Source organism: Muntiacus reevesi, chromosome 7 (genome assembly GCF_963930625.1).
Source record: "Muntiacus reevesi chromosome 7, mMunRee1.1, whole genome shotgun sequence".
Lineage (NCBI taxonomy): Eukaryota > Metazoa > Chordata > Mammalia > Artiodactyla > Cervidae > Muntiacus > Muntiacus reevesi.
In genome coordinates, this window is record NC_089255.1 from 12,225,433 (window position 1) to 12,242,302 (window position 16,870).

The following is a 16,870-nucleotide window of genomic DNA, read 5'->3' on the forward strand; positions in this document are numbered from 1 at the left end:
AGATGTGCTTCTCTCCCAATCAAAAAAGCATACCAAGTATCAAGTCATCACAATGTACGCTTTAAATATCTTATAATTTTATTATCAATTACACCTCAGTAAAGCTGAAATTTTTTTTTTAAGTACACCAGCAGGAAGATGAGTGAGAGGAATGTCATTACTGTGTTAACCCTGAAATTATTCTATCATATTTTTTGTAAAGCAAATCGCTGAAGCTTCAGAATGTTATCACTGGTACAGTGAGGTTTATTCTACCCTAAATGTTTGAAAGTCAGCACGTAATTAAAAACTGCATGTCATCAAAATTACCCTTCAAAATCCTCTTAAATCACCCCCAAAGTTTATCTTTAAACACAAAAATCATACTCAAAAGACTGGGATGCTCATAATATACAGGCATATGGAAGCTAAGACACACCGAACCAAGAGCTGAATAAAGCTGGCTTTCTCCCTCCCTCTTCCTACAACAGTGTTTGGCTACATTCTTGTCAAATTGCATTCCAACCAGGTAAATGTGTAAATGATATAATTCCACCACTGCAAATTGCTGCTATGCTCCTCTCAACTGACCCATGCTGAGACATTAGTTCTCCAGAAGCTACATAAGATGGAACTGCTCCCTTTATCCCTCCATGACCTGGAAAAAAAAAAAAGTAAGGGCACCCACTTACTTGCAGCCTGGATTCGAGCCTTCCGACTGACCACCAGCCCAAAGCGGTTCTGGGCCACACACTCATAGTCCCCCTCATCTGAAGGGCCGCCTCGTCCATCCAGCAGGAAGTGGTGGATCATCAAGGACCCATTAGCCAGCACAGTGGAGTGGGGACTGTCGGCCAGCTCCACCCCATTCTTCCTCCAGGTGATCCGCACTGGAGGGGTCCCCTCCACCTTGCAGCCCAGCATCACGGGCTGCCCAGGGACTGCAACGTCATCGCTCGGCTCCACGGCAAATGCCAGTTCAGCAGAGTGGCCAAGACCTGCATCAGGAGGGGGAGAGAGTAAAAGGAGAAGTTAGTGTGGGGTGAACGTGAAAACACAGGGCTTCCAAGTTCTCTGGATCTGAGTGTCCCATCCCCATCATTCTGAGATACTAATTGGAATCTCTATTAATATATAGAAATTTCTGCATTATGAAGGGTCATCTCATCCAGTACAGTTACTTAATCAGCAGACCGTCTCAGAGAGATGGATAGTATTTCTACCACCTTTCTTTTAATGTTTTAAAAAATATTTATTTACTTGGCTGCGTTGCAGCCCGCAAGATCTTCATTGTGGTGCATGGACTTTTTCATTGTGGCACGAGGTCTTTATTCATATCTTTTACAGAAAAGGAAACTGAAGCCCAGAGATGTTAAACAACTTGTCCGAGACCTCAGAGTTAATAGTTACAAATCTGGGACCCAAATGCAAGACTGATTACAGCATAGCTGCTGCCACTTCTGTGGCCGCCTGGTTAAACACTGAAGCCTCACAGGCTTTCAGAGCGTGACCTCAGGTAAAGTATTCAATCTGCCCTGGCTTCTCCATCCTCGTTTGTTTAATTAAGCAACAACAATATGGCTTGTGTTGTTCGTGCATGCTAAGTCACTTCAGTCATTCAGTCACTTCAGTCCACCTCTTCCCAACCCCATGACCTGTGGCCTGCCAGGTTTCTCTGTCCATGGAATTCTCCAAGCAAGAATACTGGAGACGGTTGACGTGCCCTCCTCTAGGGGACCTTCCCAACCTGGGATCAAACCCACGTCTCTCTGTCTCCTGCATTGGCAGGTGGGTTTTTTACCATTGAGTCAGAAGGGAAGCCCTATATTAAATATGACTTACAGGTGTAAAGGCACTATGAAAAGTTGAAATTTCTAAACAAATACAAAGTGAGATAGTAATAAATCGCTGCTTCTTTTTGCTGACAACACCCTCTGAATAGGGAGAAGGGTGTGTGGGTCCAGGACTGGGTACAGGCTAGGTTAAGGTCCAGCTCCACCGCCCCACCCCTAGGATGCTCTGGGGTTTGGCAGTTCCGTTTTTTTTGCCTTTGTCATAATGAAGATGAGGGATACCAAACATTACTCAGATTTCTCAAAATTCATAAAGAAGGAGGCTCCTAGAACCTTTCTCCCAGCAACCTCTTCACTCCTGCAGAAGAGAAAGGAAGTGGAAAAGGGAAAGACGAGGGGGAAGAAGAGAAGGGAGAAGAAGAGGGTGATCGAGGAATCAGAAGTGGGAGAGGAGGGACGAGAGCTCCAGTCCCAGGCATGATGCCAAGTCTCCTACTTCTCCAGTCAGCAACTTACTAGGCCAGTTATAACTTCAATCCTAGAGAAATGAACCCACCTGGGCTGAGAAGGCAGCCACAGACCCCTCCACATTTCCGGGCAACTAGTGATACGGGAGCGGGCCCCTCCCTTCACAGTCCAGCGCCCTCCCTGGCTGCGGGGAGACGGGGCCGTGAGGGGGAGAAAGGAGGAGGAGGAGCGCTGCTGTTAGGGGCGTTTCCCCCACCCTCAGGGACATGTAATTCGTACTTTAAGATATTTGAGGGTCACGCCCCTTCAGATCCCTACCCATCCATCCCAAGACTTGCGTTTCAGCTGCTTCGGCTCCGCACCCCAAACCCGGTATTTTAATAGCAACTGGGGGATGGATAAACTTTCTACTAGATACGCTTGCGACATCCTGCTTCTCCGGAGCTAAGAGGGGAGAGAATACTGTCCAGAGGAGCATCCGCTGAGAACTTGGGGTGGGAGAAGAAGCGATTAGATTTTCACCTCTCTCGCGTGAAGTGGGCCCGTTACAGTCCCTGAGGGAACACGGTGGTGGTGACGGAGCTCCGAGCAGCAAAGCCGGCAGCCCCCGAGCTCTGCGTGTGCACCCGCCGGGGCAGGGCGGGCACGTGGGCATCCCCGCCGCTCTCTCGCCCTCGGTCGGCTTCTCTTTCCTTTCCTCAGCTCGCAGGGAGTCTCCCCCTCCCCACGCGCGGCCAGCCGGGGACCTCCCTCTTCCTCGATCGCTCCCTCGCACTCCGCGTCCCAGTCCCTCTCCAAATCCACGATGCGCTCTCTTCACCCATCGCAGCCCGCTCAGTCCCAGACTCCGCCCCCGGGATCGGCAATCTCCGGGGTCGGCGGTCTCCCAACCTCGGCCACCGCGGGCCACTCTGTGTCCACCCTCGGGCTCCGCGCTCCCCAACTCGCCCCTCGGACCGGACTCAGCCCTGCAGTCTCCCAAGGATCGTTCCCCCCTCTCCCCAACTCCAGCCTGCCCGCCGATCTCCTGCTTTGCCGCGCTCCTTGCCGCTTGGCCCGAGCTCGGACACTACCGAGTCTCAAAGCCGCAGCGGACTGAATGCGGGTCTCTCTCCTGGGGGCTCCATCCTCAGCATCTTCTGGCTCCGCGTCCCCGGCAGCCGGGCCTCCTTGCCCCGTCCCCCGGCTCCGCCCCGTCCCGCTCGTCTCCCCTTCTTGGGCAAGTCCAGCCAGCCCGCGGTTCGCCGGCAGGTCCGCCCCTCGCGCCCGCTGACTCCCTTCTCGCCCTTCCCGGGGCTCGGTCCCCAGCAGCCGCACCGCGGGCGCCCTAGCTCACCGTCGCTTGGCGCAGGCAACAGTAGCAGCGGCAGCAGCGGCAGCAGGAGCCGGGGCCGGCGGCGCGGGGGCGCGGCGCGCGAGGCAGCCATGGGGCTCGCGGTCCGCTCGGATCGGCGACGCGCGGCTCTGGGGCCTCTCGCGGCTCACAGTGTCCCGCGGGGCCGGCGCCGGGGCCGGGGCCGGGGCTCCGGCCGGGGCCGAGCCCGGGCGGCTGGGGGCTGGGGCCACATGCCTGCCTAGGAGCGCCGGGGGCGCAGGGCGAGCGCGGCCGCTTGCGCCATCTTGCACCCACCCGGGCGATCTGTCAGCCTCGCCCGGGGTGCGCGCTCCGCACTCGCGCCACCCGCCCCGCCCTCCTCCCGCCGCCCGCCGCCCCTCTTCCTTCCCCTCCCGGTCCCCTCCCCCAGCCCCCTCTCCCCGGAGGCCGGGTCTGGGGAACAAAAGAGCCGGCGAGCGCTTTAAGCGGCCGGACATTCCCGGCTGCGCGGCGGACGCGCCCCCTGCGCTTTGAACTGGGGCCGGAGCGGCGGGCGCCATCCAGAGCTGCAGCCCGGGACCCCTCCCCACGGGCCAGCTCCGGACTTGGGGGGCTGGGGGAGTGGAAACCCAGTGGACTGCGGAGTAGGTCCGGGTTGCGGAGAAACACGCAAAGCTGTCGGATCCTCTCCTATCCACTCTTTCTGCTGCGTCCTCCTGCACCGCGTCCAAGTCTGTATTGTCGAGATAATTCCCTAAAAGCTGCACAAAGTTGTCAAAGATTCGGTTTTCCATGGGTGTCTAGTTCTTTCACCCAAAGGTTAGGACGTTTAGCTGCAAGATTGGCCTCTTTAGACCGAAGAGTTCTGGCGCTTGGGTGGACAGGAGGGAGGAAGAGTAGGAAGGCGGCTTCGTCCAGGGCCCTGGGAGAGCAGACCTAACAGGACAATGAGGACGCTAAAGTAAACAGGATTCTGGCCCCAATTCTCCCTGCTGTTTAGTTCAGCAAACCCAGGCAGTCAGTCTCAGAGCTCATCTGAAAGATAAAGATATCTCATCTCCCCTGCTCACTTTCAAGGAAATGTAAAGGATACAGGTCATGACAAATGACCTGATAACTGGAATAGCACAGTGGAAGTTAAAATTCCCAGTAACACTTCTATGCCACAAAGACTCAGTGTTTCATGTCAGAACGTAAAAGGAGACATCAGTCTCAGGTAAGGATTGTTATGGGAGATAGGCATGCCTCTTAGGAGATACAGCCCCACGCTAGCCTGCAGAGATCATCAGTCTTGGCCACTCGCTATTAAATGATCTTCTGTTGAGTTCAGCATGATGTGCTAGTCCATCAAAATTACTGAGCCTCTACTAAGTTCGAGGAGCAGGAGGTTTAAAGAGAGCAGTCTCTGCCTCACTCAGCTATTGGCATTGAATTGGTCAGGAAGAGGAGTAATTACATCTCTCTTTTGATACCAACTCTGGAATTGCGGAGCGAAGTGTTAACATATATAAAACTAACTGATGCAGATGGGTTAAAAAGGGCCTCCAGAAATCAGGTAAGTTTACTAGCGATGGGGTTTGTGCAGCCCAGGGACTCTGTAATAGCGATTGGAAGATGAACAGGACTTGAGACATATGAGCAAGCAGTAGGAAGCAAAGGAGAAATTCAGGGTCAGGGAACACACTGAAGTCCCAAGCCAATTTCCTTACAAGGAAGGGCAGGAAGGATGAGCCTCTACTGGCCATAGGAAAGGGAGGGGTGGGGGCCCTCCCTGGGCCTGAAGGCCTGGAACTCCCTCCTGCAGGGTCTGAATTCTCAACCACCCCTTCTTGGCTTGTCCTAGACTCAGGAGAGGTCAAATTGGTGTCCTGAGTTGCTGTCATTTTAAATCCATTTTGACAAGTGTTTAATTCTTCTTTATCACAACACTTGGTCTGAGAGTGATATGCAAATAATGGCTATTCTCCTGCATGCAAAATGTGCAGTATCTCCCCCTACAATGTGTCAATTAACTCAGGGCTGGCTCACCAGCCACTTTGGGGGTGGTCCTGGGCAGGAAGCCCTCTGGTTCTTGGTTACCAGTAGAAAAACACCCATGGTCCAGGCACTATAAAGATCCTAGCAGAGCCGTTGCCAACTGTAATCCTGAGATGTGTGTGAGGTGTAAGCGTGAGGTCTGGTGTATGACTGCTGTGCCTAGGTTTGAGTTAATGGACACCAGCATGATTGTGAAGGTGAGGGTTCCATGCGTGGGTCTCTGAGCTCATAGGCACTGTGCCCGTATGTGTGAATGGGCGTCACGGGCAATTTTGGAAGCCAGATTTATACAGAAGATTTGTCGAACCCAATCTCTGGAGTTTGGTGGTTCACTCCTCCCTTGCATCCGACAAAGTTAAAAAAATGTGTGTCCAGATGAAAAGAGATCCCTGAAGAGCCTAAAAGAATGACATCAAAGAAAGCATCTTTCCTAAGTTTAGGTGTTTTTTCTAAGTGCCTGTTGAGGGAGGGAGATGGTTCAGATCCTTTTTTGAGGTGGGGAGAGGAGTTCCTATCCTAGGAGTCTGAGTAACCTATTTTTTTACTTTATTGAAATATAGTTGATATACAATATTATATAAGTTACAAGTGTACAATACAGTGATTCATAATTTTTAAAGGTTATACTCCATTTATAGTTATAAAATTTTGGCTCTACTCCCTCTGTTTCACAACATATCTGTGGAGTTTATTTTATACATAGTAGTATAGACCTACCCCTATCTTGCTCCTTCCCCTCTCCCCACAGTAACCACTAGTTTGTTTTCTATATCACTGAGTCTGGTTCTTTTTTTTTTTTTTTTTTTTTAAATATTCACTAGTTTGTTGTATTTTTTAGATTCCACATATAAGTAATATTATATAGTATTTGTCTTTAACTTATTTCACTTAGCATGATACCCTCCAAATCCAATCCATGTTGTTTCAAATGGCAAAACTTCATTCTCTTTTATGGCTGAGAAGTATTCCATTGCTTAACCAGACCATATTGTCTTTCTCCACTCATCTGTTGATGAACATTTAGGATGCTTCCATATCTTGGCAACTGTAAATAATGCTGCTGTGAACACTGACATGCACGTATCTTCTCAAATTAGTGTTTTTGTTTTGTTATATACCCAGGAGCGGAAATGCTGGGTTATATGGTGGTTCCATTTTTAGCTTTTTGAGAAACCTCCTTACTGTTTTCCACAGTGACTGCACCAATTTACATTCCCATCAACTGTGTACAAAGGTTCCCTCTTCTTTAGAGAAAGTCCAGTTCTTTCTTATAACCACCTGCTCTTCTGCTCAAAACTCAACATTTCCCATCCTGGTAAGAAATACATTCTCTAGAGCAGAAAGGCTGAAGAAGTTCTAGTCACTTGGTTCCACAAACAAAAACATTTTTGGAAAATAGTTTATTAATTCATTACAGGGACAGATATATGATCAATGCATTGGCTTAACACTAAAGAATATGATAATTGTAAGGAGAAAAAATGCTGGAAAAATAATTAAATAATACAGCAAAACTACAGACAAATAAATGAGCAGATACCGATTATACTTGTCATGCATCAAGAAAAGGTTTTTAAATGAGACTCAAAAACCATAAGGCATCCATGGTAGGTGACAAAAGGATTAATACCCTGTAAAAGGCCAATGGACTCTTTTCTAATAAAAATACTGCTACAAAGACACAAACCTAACACTTCCAAATTACCCAGAGCCCAAATCATATATAATGCTAGTGAGTAATGGCCACGTTCTTATCAACTGTGAGTTATAGGCAGATATCAGATTTATTACTTATTTGCTTTTGAGAAACAATTTTCCACCCAACCTAATGGGTTATAAATTGTCTCATTTGCAGCTATTTAATTTAAACCAGAACCTCAGTGCCTGTTAAACAAGAACATGAAAAATGACTATGTGGTGTAATGCTAAGAGCCTACTGTTAAAACAGCCATTTAATTCAGGACAGTTTTTTTCCCCCCCTTTGGAAAAAAAAAGAAAAAAACCAGCAAAATAAAATGAGGCTTTTGACCTTCAGAGCAGTGATGAAACATATATAGTAGTGTTAGCCACAGCAATGCTGAATGCTACAGAAATAGTACAAATGACAGTTCTGTCCTTAACGAGATACAAAACCAACATTAATAATCTTTAGTGTTATCACAGGCTGCCTGAAGGGGGAGGAGGAGGAAATGTAGGTGCGGATGTCAAACCTGAGTGACACCCGCGTGTAATAAACACAGATGCTGAAAGGGTCTGAGGAAGCTGCAGCTCCACTGAGAGACATTTCACCATTAAAAAAAAGGAAAGATAGACTGGTTATTTCTAATTTGGCTCAGAAGCCAGAGTTAACCCTTGATGTGCTTGCTGCTCAGTGAAAAAAGATGAATTCAGGGAGAAGAGACCGAGTACTAAATGCTCCTATGAGAGGCTGAGGTGCAAAATCAAATAAATGAAACAAGTCAGGCTTGTCCCTGTGTGTGTGTGGTGGGGGGGGTCAACAAAAAATGACTTCAGGATTGAATTTAAAGAAAAAGCAAAATGAGATGAGCCCATCACCCTTGTCCTGTGCGAAGACCCTACTTCCAACACCCTAGAGGATGAGATCCCTCCCAGCCCCACCCATCAGTTCCTGGTCAAGGGGCAGAGAGTCGGAAGCGAAGGGGCTCCCCGGCCCCTAATTCCCACCCCCTTCTCCCTTTCAAGCTCCAGCTGGGAAGGAAGGTGCCTCAAACGCCTCTGCCCAGCAAACCAGACTTACCGCATGGAAGGGAGGGAATAATTGTATCCCTGTCTCAAAACCCCCAAGTCTAACTGGCATTCATCCTCTCTAAGGAGAACCCTCCAGTCTCAATCCCAGGGAGAAAGATGCAAGGGAAGCTGAAAGGTCTTTTCCAAACCTGCACTGGGGGTGTGCGGTCTGCCTGGGGATGGGGTCTACAGAGGCACGGAGAAGCAGGGACAGGAGGACGATGGCTGAAGTGGACGGCGGACACAGGAGTCCCATCACGGCCTCAAACAGACATGAGGTAGTCATGTTGTGAGGGAAGGACGCTGAGACTGAACCCAGGCAGGAGAACCACATGACAGTGTGGGAGAGGCGAGAGCAGAGACAGACAGAAGCCACGGAGAGAAAAGGACCGAGTCCCAGGACAGAAGAGAAGGGCGCTGAGGTTGGGAGAACAGGGGGACAGGACGAGACACTAGAGGACTGAGCGGGGAGGAGAGAAGGGAGAGCGAGAGAAAGCAGATTCGCAAAACCAGGCACTTCCCCAGTTACAAAACCAGGTGCAGACTTGCTCCGAGGGGAGCTGGAGTCACCCTCTCAATCTGGGCCCGGGGCACATGGCAGATGGGAGGTGATGCCACTAAAGTGTCGGGCATTCAGAGCCTACTTGCACTCAGCCCAGCCCAACCGGAAAGTGGGCCGGGACTGTCTTTGTCAGACAAGGCATTGGAGACACTCTCAGAGTGCGTAATAAAAGGCTGGGTGACAGAGTCTGGGCCCGCAGGGTTGGGGGCGGGCCACTCTGGGGCAGGGTCCTGACCTGGAGCATCAATTAGGCCATAGTGACCACTGCCTGGCCCAGAGCTTCCCAGCTCACCAACCAGCACACACACATGTGCTTCACACATGTGCACATCACATGTAACTGTGCGTCACGTGTCTCACATATCACATGTGTCAGAGTATGGGGGGAGTGAATAATCCAATCCTTCCTCTCCCCGAGCCAAAGCACCCCAGGAGGCTCCAAGTGGCTTGATGACTTTCGGGGAGAGACGCGTACATGTGTAGCCACACGTGTCGTCGCATGATCCAAACCAGCCTGTCCCAAACTGTGCCCTCTAGGGGAGCTAAGTAGAGGAGGAGGGGACTGGGGCTTTGGGCAGGCTTGGACTGGCTCCTGGAGGGCAGGGGGCCTTTGGCTGGCAGTTGTTCCCAGGGGCCTCCTCCAGAGCCTCCCTGGACTGGAGGTCTGAGTAGGGGCAAGAATCGCTGGCTGCCTCTGGCAGGCAGGTGAGTCTGTCTGGCCCAGGGGCTGCTTGCTCACACCCTCCTGGCTCCCTGTCCAGCCAGTCTTCCCCTTGATCGAGATCCACAACACTCGAAGTGAGGTCAGGAGCCTCTGAAGGCAGGGAATCCTCAGGTTCCAGGTCTTGGAGGTGGAGGTCAGGGGTCCCATTGGATGCACTAAAGTCAGAGTGGACAATGACTTCGGCCTCCACCTGGTTCCTGCAGGCTGAGGGAGGCTTCTTCCTCCCGTTGCCCTGGTCAGAGCAGAGAACACAGAAACCATCACTGAGAGTGACCATCAGAAGAATGACTATCATTCTCGGGATGGAGCGAGGCTGACCCCCAGCCTAGAGTCCATTATATGTTCTGCGGGAGTTGGCAAAGGAAGCACAGTGACTGTCCTCCTGGAGATGATGGTCAGATCCATGGGAAGGCAGGAGAACACTACAATTTGCCCTTGTCACAGAATTTCAGAAATACCAGACACAGGCAGGGCTCAGTGAACACGAAGAGGGGCTGAATGCAGTCAGACTGGTGCACCCTCAGATCCATGGGAATTCAGCCGTGGCCACTTATGCCTAGCTCGAGGAGGGACTGTCTTCTCAAACACTGGCCTGCCCTCCACCTATTCACCTTTAGAGGCTCCGGGGATCTCCAGGCTCGACTTTTACTCCCAGGGAAGTTACCACCAGGGGTCCCCAGAGGATTCACTACTTGCTTTTAACAAGCACGGGACCCTTCTCTCCTTCCCTCCCTGTTTCTTCCCAGGACACTGACCTTTATGGCCTCGTACACCAGAGCCTGCAGCAGCAGTGTCTGCCCAGTTCCAGCAGGGGGCAGCAGGGCCCGGGTCAGAGAGGGCATGGGGCCTGCCTGGGGCAGCTCACAGCCTGCCCAGGAGCCTGCCCAGCTGGGCCCACCGGGCTGAGCCCAGGAGATCTGCAGGGAAAGAAGCAGGAGCTGAGGCCTGAGCTGGGGATATAGGCAGGAAACGGTTGGAGGCCCTCCGCAGACTATCGGCCCCCTTTCCACCTCTCTCCCCAAGGCAGTGGGGACAGGCACAGAATCTGAGAGTCCGGGGGTGAGTCTGAGGATAGAAAGATGCCCCTGCAGAACAGCCCAGGAGTTTCTGAACCAGGCAAGTTCTCCTTCGCCACAGAGGCAGGGAGAGGGTGAGAAAGGACTCAGCGGTTCAGGCTGGTTGGTCAGAGAATTCAGGATGAGCCACGGCTGCCAGGTTGGACAGGACCCGCCCTGTGTGGATGCACCTTATCTGGATCCCGGTCCTACCTGGCCACAGCCAACCTGACCAGCCTCCTTCCCCCACGCCGGGGAGTACTGGGTCTCAGAGCTCTCCGCAGCTCCCAGGATGAGGCCACCTTGAGTCACCCGCCAACAGCCCCTCGGGGGCTCTCCGCTCCTTCCTGAGAACCAGGCTGACCTATTCTGCCAGAGATGGAGGCCCATCTGCTTCCCTGCCTCGCCAACCCTTTCAAAGAGGAGGGAAGCCTTTTCTTCTGCAGCTGGTCCAGGGAGGGGAGGGGGGAGCGCGCCTCTCGCAGGGTCACACAGCGTGCTCTCGCGCCCCCTAGTGTCCGATTTGGGAATGAACCGCAGTGTGGGGCTCGGCCCTCCCCCGGCTCCGGGCTCACCTTTCTCTTGGAGTGGCCCCGGCCAGCAGAAGCCCCGCCACCCATAAGGCTGTGCACTTCAGCCCTGTCCTCGATGTCGGAGGGCGGTGGGGACCAGTCCTGGGGACGAGGATGCACAAGGGACTCCAGTTCATGGACAGCTGGGGGGCTGGGGGGTGCCAGGCGGGCTCGGGAGTACAGTGCCGGGTTCCCAGCAGTGGCTGAGGAGGACAGGCCCGGGAGGGCTTCTCTGGAAGGGAAGATGGGGAACAGACACAGTGGTCAAAGAGAGGGGCTGGGGTGGGATTGGCATTAGTCCAGCCTATGTCCCTGGGCAGGTTCCTACCCATCTCTGAGACTTAATTTCACTGTCTGTGCAATGGATAAGAAATTCTGTGACTGTTCACAACAGCTGTGACACTGCCCTGAGAGCCTTCCTCCCGGGGCTCTGGGCATCTGGAGATTTGGGGGCCCTCTTTGCAAGAGGCTGGCAGCTACCAAGGAAGTCCATGAGGTCACAAAGAGTTAGACATGACCGAGCAACTGAATAACCGCCACCAAGGAAGCAGGAGACAGGCAGCTAGGTTATGCCAGCCCTTACTGAGGGGTACGCTGGGGGCTTCCCTAAACCCACTCCACTCCCCACTCTCACGAGGACCTCACCCCAACCCATTCATCCCAGACAACTTCCATGGGGCCCCCAGGAGGGGCTAGAGCAAGTCACGGCCACTTTCCCCGCTCTCTCTTCCCTGCAGCCCTTCTGGAAGTTGCTCCTCTCTGTGGTCAGACTGGTCCTCCCACCCACCTGTGGGGGCTGCGGCGCAGGCCAGCACACATGCAGGCCAGAAGGCAGAGGAGGCCCAGGCAGACGCCCACGATGATGCCCGTGACCGAGTGCACGTCCAGAGAGTCTGGCAGGGGAGAGGGAGGGAACAGAACAGATCAAGGACAGGGGAAGACCCGAGGTTCATAGACCAGGACATCCTGGGGCTTCCTCCGGAGGCCACTGGCTTGAATCTCTTCCTCTGGACACGTGAAATTTCTGATGCAAGGATCAGAGGGCCCCACAGACTCACAGGGACCACCACTACCTCTCTCTCCAACTGTCCACCCCACTGGACATCCGGAAGCTGAAGTTCCTCCCCATCAACCTGGCCTTTTAGTGAAACACGCCTCTTGCCTGCCTAACAGGGCTGGCTTCACAGGAGTGCAACACGTGCAGTGGCCCATGGCCCATGCTGAGGGCTCTGGGCTTGGTTTCATGCTCTGCTGTCACCACCTTGAAATTCTTGCTCATTTTTTAAAAAATGTATTTATGTGGCTATGCTAGTCTTAGTTGTGGCACACAGGATATTTTTTTCTTTAGTGGCTGCTGTGTAGCATGTGGGATCTTAGTTCCCTGACCAGGGATCTAACTTGCCCCCTCCAGTGGGAGTGTGGAGTCTTAGCCACTAGACTGCGAGGGAAGTCTGTCTTCTTCATTTTTCAATAAGAGGTCCCACATTTTCCTTTCACACGGGGCCCTGCAAATTACGGTGTAGACAGTCTCATGGCCTGAGACCTCTCCACTGTATAAAGCTCATCACCTCTTCAAGCCAGTTCTCCAGTGAAAGTAAGCTCCCAGAGAAACCAAGCCGGTCTCCCACAAATCTGACCTTTCGACTGAATTACCACTGAACCTCACCCATTTCCCCTTCAAATTTATCCTCTCCACACCAGGCTTCCCTGGTAGCTCAGACGGTAAAGAGTCTGCCCGCAATGCAGAAGTACTGGGTTCAATCCCTGGGTCAAGAAGATCCCCTGGAGAAGGGAGTAGCTACCCACTCCAGTATTCTTGCCTGGAGAATTCCATGGACAGAGGAGCCTACAGTCCATGACGTCACAAAAAGTCGGACATGAGTGAGCAACTGACTTTCACTTTCACACCAAATAAAGAGGGCAGCTGTCCAACAACATGTACCTGAAGGCAAGGCCTTGGAGGAGATGACTTCAGGATTAGAAGTCAGCTCTGGGGGCCTCTGGGGAGCTTGGGCTGCCCCAGGATGGAGCCCACCCCTTCCTCCCTTTCCACCTCTTACCTGAGAGCTTCTCCTGGAGAGTAATGACATCCTGCAGGCCAGAGAAGGGCCCAGGCCCCACCTCTGTGCGCGCCCCCATCTTGAAGAAGTACCTGGTGTCGCTCTCGAGGCCGTGGACCTCAGCACTGAAGATGTTTCCTGGGGGGCAGGGGAGCCAGAGAGAGCAGGGTTGGTGAACCAGATGGGGGTGGCCTGCAGGGCTGGGCTGGGAAGTGGCCCTGGGAAAACCTGCTGCTCCCACCCAGGCAGCAGCTTCTGCCTGCTCCTCCTAGAACAAACCTCCGTGGCCATCTCAGTACTAACCCAGCCACTGAGGAGGCTGGAAGGGGTGGGGGGAAACGCTTGCTCAGAGGTCCTGGGTGAGGGCACTCACCTTCCGTGGTGAGCAGGGTCCACTGGTGCTCGGGCTGGGTGTGGTTGTTGCTGTAGAGAATCAGATACTCCACGATCTCCCCGTTGGGCTCCGTGGGGGGGCACCAGTGCAGCCGGACGGTGGACGGTGTCAGGGGGCTCAGGCGCAGGTCGGATGGGGGTGTCGAGGGCCCTGGGTGTCAGGGGAGGAGACAGGAAGAGGCAGGGTCGCTGACAGCCCCAGCTGTGGGCGCAGCTGGGAGCCAGGGCATGAAGGCGTGGCCTCCTTGCTTCCGCCTTTACTGGAACAAACCACAAAGCACGAAGCAAAATGAGGTCGGGTCTCTCACCCGGGAATTTCCGGAAAACAGCTAGGGAGAGGGGCTTTGCCACCATTCCTACCCTCTTAGAAACTCTGTTCCACTCTTTGGAGCAGAGCTCCTCAAATCTCCACACCCAAATGCTTCCAAGGGCTGAGGATGGTTGTCTGGTCCTCAGGGGACCTGGAGACAGAGCGCAAAAGTTTTTGGAAGGCTTACATGTCATTTAAAATCATCTCTTCCGTGGTAACATTTAATATCTAAGTAGTGTCTGAAATGATTTTTTATTTAAAGTTCCTAACTCCCCTCGCCACCCCAAATCTTCAAGTAAAATTTGTTGATGACCTGTATAGCCTCCATCTACACCTGTTCGGGCCCAGGACCTTAGAGTCACAGGAATCCCCGTGCGAGGAGGACCACCTTGAAAGGCTTTGTGTTTTGTTTTCAGAGAAGTTGAAAGGGCAGGAGGGCGGCAGGAGTACATGAGGAAGGGAGGGGAGAAAGGCGGGACAAAAGGTGACTAGTGAGTGGGGAAACAACAGAAATTTGGGGGCTCAGGTTTTCAAGGCCCAACAGAGGGTGAGATGGAGACCCAGGACTAGAAGGCATAAAGAAGCCACAGCACCACGGGCAGTCAGAACCTCACTGGCCCGAGGTGACTCCCCACTTCTCAGGCTCTAGTCTCCACATCTGTGAAAGGAGAAAATACTCCCCCCTCTGAAATCAGGTCAATTGAGCTGGGGATTCCGTGTCAGAGAGACCCCCTTGAGAAAACACTGAGTCTCCCTAAACTCCACGCGAGAGACCAGGATAAACGGAACTCATGGTGGCTCAGACAGTCAAGAGACTGCCTGCAGTGCAGGGGATCCGGGTCCGATCTCTGGATCGGGAAGATCCCTCGGAGAAGGAAATGGCAACCCACTCCAATATTCTAGCCTGGAGAATTCCATGGCCAGGCTCCTCTGTCCATGGAGAGCAAAGAGTTGAACATGGCTGAGTGACTAACACCACCACTTGAGCTGAGGTCATGAGTGTGTGAGAAACAATTTGTAAGCATTTTTTTTAAGTGCATTCATGAGGGTGCATGGCCCTCCCGCCTCCGCCCGCCCCAAACCATACACACGTCTTCTTATTTCAGATCAGGAACAAAGGTCTGCTGATAGAAAGGGGAACTGTCTCAGGGTCAGCAGAACCTAAGAGGCTGTGCTGTGAGGACAGAGTCACTTGTCTCCAGATGCATTTCCAGAGGGTTCCAGAGTGTCAGACCTGCAGAGCTCATGGGCCCATCTTCCCTTCTTACAGGTGAGGACACAGAAGCCCTGCTGGGCAAGGGGCCTGCCCAGTCTCCCTGGGTGTCGGGGGCACGACGGGGACCCAAATGCAGAGTCCAGGACGCCTGCCTCCAGAGCCAGCCCTTCACAGCTCAGTGAGGTCTTGGCACAGCCTCTTAAAAGAAACCCCTCCTCTAAATCTTATGTGATCATGCCTGTGAGTAAATGGTTAAGACCAGCACTGGATTGCCAGCATAAATGGATAGCGACTGACAGGAACTTACGGGGTTCGGAGGGGCATTTCAGCAGAGGGCTGGTGGGGCAAGGAGTTCGCTCAAGGGGCTGAGGGGCCACTCACGGTCAGGCAGGGTGGAGCGCTCTACCACGGAGCCGAAAGGCCCGTCCATGTCCACACCATGAGACTGTACCGCAAACTCGTATTTAGTGAATGGCTTTAGCCCGCCAATGAGGATGTCTTCTCCAGAGCTGCCGAGGTAAGAAATGCAACTAGGACTCTCGGGCCCCTTCAAGTCTCCTCCCCCAACCCAGCCCCAACCCCTGCCTTGGGCAGGGAATCTGCTCCCTGACACTGGGGCCTCTAACACCATCCAGAAGACCTGCAGAGAGATGTGGATGGATGGATGTGTATACGAGATTCCATGTCCAATCCCCAAGCCAGGCCCCCTCTTCCAAGAAATATTCCTGGGTTAATCCATGTCACTCTCTACCCAAAGAACCCTCTCTGATGCTTCTTTTCCTTGACTTAAAGGAAAAGATGCATAATTTTTCCTTAATGCATAACTTTTCCTTGATGCATAATTTTCCTTTAGCTGCAACTGTGTTAATATGTATCTATTGCTTTTTAAGCTTTGTCTTGTCTGCCAAACCAACAGAGACCAACAGGTCTCTGATTCCCCATCCAACAAGGGGGGCCTCTCAGGACAGCAGCTGGGCTGTCTCTTCCCCATCACCTGAGAGTGAAGAAATAGGTCTGTCCTGCATGATGTCTCCGTGGGTTGAGCAGAAGGCCCTCTGGTGAGGGGACAGGACTGGATGGGCTCTCCTTTCCCATCTGTCACCATCAGGTCATCAGACCCTCAGTGTGCCCCCGTTTAACACACGAGTCATGAAATGCCCCTGACCGCTCAGGCCCCTCTCTTCATCACTACCTGCTGCCTTCTTCCCTTCCACTCCATCCCTGCACAGCCCCGCTTCCCACCTGGTGTAATAGGTGACCAGGGAGGCATTCCTGAGCCCCCACGGGCTGAAGCGCACAGTATAGTTGACAATCTTGACTGTGGTGAAGTCTGGCTTTTTCCACCGAAGCCAAATGGAGGTAGAGCTGTTTGATTCCGCATGGACATGGGCAGGGGGCAAGGGTGGCCCTCTCTGGATGGGCAGGTCTGGAGGGTGAAAATTAGAGTGTGGGAAGGGAGTGAGGATACTCATCTGGAAATACGTACCGTGGTTTGCAGTTCTCAAGGCCCTTTCTTTTACCCTTCTCTTGTGATCCTGTGAGTTGGGAATAATGCTTTATTTCCACTTCACAGATGAGGAAACTGAGGCCCCCAAGGATTTAAGTGATTTTGGCCAAGGGCATACAGCGAGCAGACTA

The 16,870-nt window shown here is 52.7% G+C and overlaps 2 protein-coding genes across 6 annotated transcripts in view; both read right to left on the reverse strand.

The window, feature by feature from the left end:
- The window catches only part of IGDCC3 (immunoglobulin superfamily DCC subclass member 3), a 41,489-nt gene extending 37,140 nt beyond the window's left edge, over nt 1-4,349 (reverse strand). The window contains exons 1-3 of the mRNA XM_065941974.1: nt 3,726-4,349; nt 3,577-3,682; nt 672-977 (exon numbers count right to left, since the gene is read on the reverse strand). Coding sequence (XP_065798046.1) covers nt 672-977; nt 3,577-3,682; nt 3,726-4,349 — 1,036 coding nt within the window. The remainder of the gene's footprint in view (nt 1-671; nt 978-3,576; nt 3,683-3,725) is intronic.
- A 2,637-nt stretch (nt 4,350-6,986) lies between these two features.
- Nucleotides 6,987-16,870, reverse strand: part of IGDCC4 (immunoglobulin superfamily DCC subclass member 4) — a 38,942-nt gene continuing 29,058 nt past the window's right edge. For all 5 annotated transcript variants that reach the window (XM_065941038.1, XM_065941037.1, XM_065941035.1 and 2 more), the window contains 8 exons: nt 16,475-16,658; nt 15,614-15,741; nt 13,687-13,857; nt 13,314-13,451; nt 12,041-12,146; nt 11,257-11,485; nt 10,382-10,543; nt 6,987-9,858 (listed from right to left, as the gene is read on the reverse strand). In XM_065941038.1, the coding sequence (XP_065797110.1) occupies nt 9,445-9,858; nt 10,382-10,543; nt 11,257-11,485; nt 12,041-12,146; nt 13,314-13,451; nt 13,687-13,857; nt 15,614-15,741; nt 16,475-16,658 (1,532 nt within the window). In that variant the 3' untranslated portion in view covers nt 6,987-9,444. The remainder of the gene's footprint in view (nt 9,859-10,381; nt 10,544-11,256; nt 11,486-12,040; nt 12,147-13,313; nt 13,452-13,686; nt 13,858-15,613; nt 15,742-16,474; nt 16,659-16,870) is intronic.